Source organism: Lagopus muta, chromosome 2, assembly GCF_023343835.1.
Source record: "Lagopus muta isolate bLagMut1 chromosome 2, bLagMut1 primary, whole genome shotgun sequence".
NCBI classification, from domain to species: Eukaryota; Metazoa; Chordata; class Aves; order Galliformes; family Phasianidae; genus Lagopus; species Lagopus muta.
Genome location: NC_064434.1, coordinates 106,549,799 through 106,555,693, shown reverse-complemented (window position 1 = coordinate 106,555,693; position 5,895 = coordinate 106,549,799). Strand labels below are relative to the sequence as shown.

The 5,895-nt window shown below is 50.9% G+C and overlaps 1 protein-coding gene across 4 annotated transcripts; it reads right to left on the bottom strand.

The window, feature by feature from the left end:
• Positions 1 to 113: 113 nt before the first annotated feature.
• MALL (mal, T cell differentiation protein like) lies at positions 114 to 5,823 on the bottom strand. Of its 4 annotated transcripts, XM_048938054.1 has the most exons (4): positions 4,146 to 4,405; positions 2,899 to 3,066; positions 2,262 to 2,390; positions 114 to 1,934 (listed from the first exon to the last, which is right to left on the bottom strand). In XM_048938054.1, the coding sequence occupies exons 1-4, from the start codon at positions 4,245 to 4,247 to the stop codon at positions 1,872 to 1,874; spliced, it is 462 nt and encodes a 153-aa protein (XP_048794011.1). In that variant the 5' UTR covers positions 4,248 to 4,405; the 3' UTR covers positions 114 to 1,871. The 4 variants fall into 4 exon arrangements, with proteins under 4 accessions (XP_048794011.1, XP_048794009.1, XP_048794012.1 ...); XM_048938052.1 differs by lacking the exon at positions 114 to 1,934 and having other exon boundaries at positions 1,949 to 2,390; positions 4,146 to 4,413; XM_048938055.1 differs by lacking the exons at positions 114 to 1,934; positions 4,146 to 4,405 and adding an exon at positions 3,145 to 3,232 and having other exon boundaries at positions 1,949 to 2,390.
• Positions 5,824 to 5,895: the final 72 nt, after the last annotated feature.

Below are 5,895 nucleotides of genomic sequence, written 5' to 3'. Positions count from 1 at the left end.
CTGTTTGTAACTTTGATTCCGAGTAGTAATTTCTTAAGAATACTCCCCACACCTCAAACACGTGTACAGTGAGCACTGAACTCTGTGTGAGCTGCATCTAAAACATTGAGAAACGTCTGGAGCTTTCTGCTCAAATTTACTGTACGACATGGGTCAAAGTTTGTGTTCTTTAGTAACAAAATTGATTACGGAATAAAGGTAATCCATATCTCTGAATGGGATTCCTTGCATAAAATCTGATTAGCTTGTGATATTTAAAAAAAGAATACTTCTGTATCTACGGCTACATCAAGCTGCACGTTTTCATTAGCAGTTACAACACATTTTTGCAGTCATTATCAGTGAATTTTCTTTCTGTTAGCAGCCCCATGTAAGGAAAAAAATGACATTGAAGACTTCTTACCATTTTCATGCTGGTTTCCTTTTATGCTCCATCTGCACCTAATTGGGAAAGGGGCAGCTCTGCCACATCAACAGCCCTTCCCTGGTTGGGTGAAAATGGCTGTGGGGAGGTCAGGAGAGCCCCTGCTCCTCTATGGGGGAAATTCCCACTTGGAACGTGGGGAAAAGGACTCTCCCTTTGGAGGAAGTTCCCCCCTTTTAAGAAAATTCCTATGTGAGTTGCTGGGAACTTGCTCTCTTTTTTCAGAGAGCTCCTATTGGGGATTGTCAGGAAATTCCTTCCTCACATGTGAGGAAATTTCCACTACAAATGCCAGAAAAAAATTACCTCATTTTAAAGGAAATTTCCCCAAGAAATATTAGAATTTCCTCCCTTGCTGTGGTACTAATTACCACTTGGGTTACCAGGTAATTACCACCCCACCTTTGACAGAAATTTCCATGTGGAAGGCCAAGACCTCCCCCCTCCCGTGACACCGGATGAAATTCCCACTTTGATTCATGTTTGTTTTCCCCACACTTGGAGGAAGATGCCCTGTGGGATAGCAGGAACTTCCTTCTGCTTTGGAGAAAACTGCTATTGTGAGTGCAAAGAAGGGGGAAAGTTCCTCCTTGGAATGCAAGGAAACCCCTCCAATTGCACTCCCTTGCCCTCCCACCCCTTGCAGCCCCCATCTGTGTGCATCCCCACTCAATGGGTTCCCAGCAGTGCACAAATGCGCCCTGGTGTGGGCAGCAGCTCCTGGCCTCACTGCATGCTCCCTGTCCCATTATCAAGGTACATTCCTTTCACCCCTTGCCCTAGGTGCCCTCTACACCCAGCAGCTTGTAAATAACTCATTGCCCATGTAGTAAGCTACCTGTCTGTGACCTTTGAGCCTAGTGCGGCTGGGTGACATTTCACAGGGGAGAGGCAGCCCGAGGAACAGGAGCAGCTACAGTGCTGTGCCAGCATGGGCAGAGCAGCATTGCAAGAATGGCTTGAAGTAATGAGATTGCCCAAGCTGTTTACTTTCCCTGTACTTGATTTGCAAACCTCTAGCCTGTGGGGCTGGGATGGATTTTGCAGAGGGCTCTGCAAGGCAGAGGAGCTGGGGCAGGACTCCAGGGGCCGGGGCAGGATGGGGTAGAGACGAGGCATGCTGCTGCAGGGGAGGGCAGCATGAGATGCTGCCAGGGGAGATTGCCCTTCCCAACGCTGTCTGACTTCTCCCCTGGGCTCAGTGGAACATTGGAGCCCACATGCAGCCTTCCCTCTTGTAGCCTACAGGCCCCAGCATCAAACATCCCCAAAACCACAAGGACACGACACCGCTGTACAAAAAACCCTCTTTCAATGAACTGAAAGAACAACCGCGTCTCGCCGGGGTCGGTGGAGGTGCCAGGACACCTCTGGAAGCCCACTGCTGCCTTTGCTGTAGGAACGCCCTCATCCTGAAGATGTGAAGCTGGTGCCATCTCCACCAGGCTCACTGGTAGTAGTTGCTGAAGGCATGAAGGATATACAGGAAGGTCGTGATGAAGGCGAAGAACTGCAGGAGAGGAGCAAAAGCTGGAGTCAGCAGAGTCCCCACGGGGTTACAACTCCGCTGTCTCACAGTGTTCTCTGTCTGGGGAAACCACTCGGCCAAGAGCTCCCTCCAGCCTCACAGAAGAAGCAAAGCCCCCACATTGCTCAGGATGTCCCTGAGCTGCTGAGCCCCAAGAACCCCCTTATGCTGGCTGCACAGTGTGATGGACAAAAGCAGCTGAGGCTGCTGGGTGATACAGGCTTGGGTTGGAGTGTCCCTGCCTTGGAAGTCAAGTTTGCTTCTGCTCTCCCCGGGAGAAGCTGCTGGTGTGCTTCTGGACTGACTCACCGATGCCGCACAGTTGAGCTGGTAGTAGCGTGGTGAGCTGAAGCTGAACTCGGAGTTGATTGTCGCGTTGGCTTGCAAGACAGCAGCGCTCATGTACAGAATGGCTGTGGCACCGTGGTACAAACTATCCTGCAAAACAACGGAGTGTCATGGATCAAAAATTGCTCTGCCTTCCTTTCTGCCATTCACCCTTGGGGCAAGGTGCTACTGTCCAGCCTCTGTGCGTGAGCATACAGATAGGGATAGGTGTGTACAGACACACACCCAGATGGGGGCTGGAACCAAGCACTGCCTGGCTGCTTCACAGCGTGCTCAGCCCTCCTGCGTCCACCCAAGGGAACCCATCTCCAGCTGGAAAAGAACAGAGCCCTGCCACAAGCTCACAGGTTGGTGGGGATGGAGATGGGAACAGCTTCTGTCGCATCCTGAGCTTTTCTCCTTTGTTCTGTGCTCCAAATGGGGCTGAATGCGATAAAGTGCCACGCAGTGGAATAGCAGAACCTCCCCCAGGCATTTCCAGGAAATGCTTCACTGTCTTCCCAGTGAGGAAAGGGACACTTATTTGCAGACGGGCTGGCCAACACATCTCCAGCTGCTGCTACCACCCACCTCTGCCCATTTCTGAGCCCATCCTTACCAGCACTTTCCAGTTGTTGCTGTTGTTGTGAAAGCCGAAGAGGTAACTTATGAGGAGCAACAGGGAGATGAGGAAGGAGGTGAGGGACACGTACATAACCCATCCCTGCAGCAGTGGGAAGGAGACTGAGGTAGCAGCAACGAGGATCCAAACCCAGGCCCCGCAGATCTGTTGGCGACAAACACAGGCACTTCTAGTGAGCTTAGGATGGGGAAATCCCTTTCTTCTCCCTGCATCCTTGCATACCTCCTTCTCAGATCAGCCTTCACCTTTGGGCAGTGCAGCACAGCCTCCATGCAGGGCATCCTTGGACCAGCAGCAGCATCGCAAGATGCTTTGAATGCTCATGGGAAATACCTCCCAATGTTCCTTACAAAAAGGAAGTCATGGCTGCTTTGTTTGACAGAAGGAAAAGCCTCACCCTGAGGGCTTCGGCAAGAAGCCAGAAGCACACTTTTATCTCGGAAACGTGAACCACTGATGTCAGCCCAGCTCTGCCTGCATATTAATCTCCTGGGCCTGAAATCACAGCACAAGGAAGTCGTCTCCTGACTTCACACAGCAGCCCAGAATGAGTCGCTTGCTCTGTTTCCACCTCAAGTAATTACTGAGCAGAATATAGCACATAGGGCCGCTTCGATAAGCTCTCGCCAGCTGTGTTGGACAGCCTCCTTGGTTTACGCTGACAGCACCTACGAGGTGTGGATGGTGTGTGCTGCTGGTACCACATCGTGGCAATGAGCTGCTGGGCCCTGTGTCAAAGTTCAGCTGCAGCTACTACAGCCAGTCAGGCTGGATGCCCTCTGGACTCGGTCACAGTGTGAAAATGCATGGAATTCTATGCAGTACAAGAAGCCCGCTTGCCTATAGCCCTCGAGACCTCATGGAGACTTAATCCAAAGAACAAAATGCCTTTAATTATAAGCTATTCTCAATTTCTGTTTGCTAAGTAGAGCTGCTGCTGCTCCCCAGGCACACAACACTCTTCAGCCTCTCTTAGCTAGCTGGCAGCCCCCTGTGCAGGCTCTGTGCTGGTGCTGCAGCTCAGCTGGTCCTCGGGGTGCGCCGAGAACAATTTAGCCAATAAAATTACCTCTATGTGTTCAGAATAAACCAAAAGAAAAGAAGGTACTTTCCATTCAGGCTATTTGCAGGATGCTTCAAGCGCTACTCCCAAATTGTTAACCCCAGCGTTCCCTAGAGTCGCTACCCAGGTGGCAGAGCTCAGCAAAGCTGAGGGTACTCACTATCTCCGGCAGGATGAAGGCGTAGGGAATGGTTTTAAAGACGATCGGTCCAGAGGGCAGGGTGGACTGCGAGGTGGCTGCAGTGGGAGATGCCGATGCCATCGCTCCCCAGCTGACGCTGTGGCCGCTCGGGCTCCGCTAGGCTCGCATGTGTCAGTGCTGCACCACTCCCTGCGGGCTTTTAGCTGACACACCCGCGGGACGTAATCGCAGAGACCAGCCCAGACTGGCACCACGCCGCTTCCTCCAGTCTAAGGAGTCCTCACTAACCCTCACTAACCCTCCACTTACCTCCTAATACACCCCGATGTCGACACAGGGATGGGATGGGCTCCCGCACCTGCCAGCACTGCCACTGGCAGCAGCACACGGTCAATGGAACGAGGAACGACAAAGAATCCACGCCATACTAGCACACAAATGTTTCCTACAGTCCGATTTTGTCCTTGGCACTCACTCAAGTGTGAAGTATTTTCATTTCCACTTTCTTTGCCTCCTCCCCTTTCTGCTCAGGTTTCTGCTCGTTGTTCACAAGAATCCCTCACACCCAATGGACGTATCCAGCCCTTGAACGCTTACAGCCTGCCACGGCCTTGACAAACATTTTCTACAGGCAGCTCAACGCACTGGTGAAAGATGGGAGAGTTTGTTTGCTCAGAACTTCCACTAAGAGACAGCTTTCATTTCCAGCTCCTTGTAGCTGTGCTTTGGATTCAATGAAGGCACTATTTGTTCTGCCTCGCCCGCTCAAGAAGTGTAGGAAATAACCAAAGGAATAAAAACCTGAAGGTGGTATCTCTGGCCTATGTCACAGAGTAGACAGAAAGAGTCCACCACCTTGGACAATCCTCTGCAGCAAGAGGAGGATGATATCCTACTGCTATATCATATGTATCTGATAGAAGGGCCAAATTTAGCCCTCGGAATTTGGCTTCCAGTCTCCTGAGCAACACAGAACAGAATCAAATCCATGATCCATCATTTGAACCTGTCCTAGGCCAGGGGAATGTGCTTTGTAGGACTTCCAAAGGCTCCAGTTTACAAGTGCTGACAGTGAGGACTGGCCCTGGGCTCTACAGCGCTGCGATCATTGCAAGACCTTATTTTAAAATATTTCAGATCAGTTTGGATGTAAATTCATGTGTGACTTGGTAAATGCTCACTGTGGCAATGCGCCCATCACCATGGACAAAGTGTGCAGACATCCGGATACTCCAGCACAAAAGAGAAAACAGATGAGTAACTTCCTACCAGGACTGCGTAGCACACAGGACCTGTGGTTACACAGTGCTCAGGGAAAAGCAGCCCTTAACGTCCTGGTCCATATGAGAAATACCCCGCAACTCATCAGCCTGCACTCAGAAGCCAGCACAAAGCGAGCTAACCCACAGCCCAGCCATACAGAGGGGAATGGCAGCGTTCCCTGCATTCTCACCACCATGGATTTGTGCTGGGTGGGGTCAGGCACACATTCCTGTGAATAACTCAACCTTTTCCTGAGTGAGAACGGAAAACAGTAAAACAGTAAAACAGTCTAAATAAGGAGCAACCTGCTGATTGGACAAGAGATTACTTTTTTTCCTGACCTTGTTCCACAGCATTCTTAAAGATCGTGGCTGTTTTCCTTGCCTGCTACCAGTCCACTTGGGTGCTGAAACAGTCTGTTGTTCACCCTGGTCAAAACAAGATTGGAATTTAACTGAAGGCTGTGTGAGGGAAGTGCTGCCACGGCATTTGCTCTGCTTCAGCA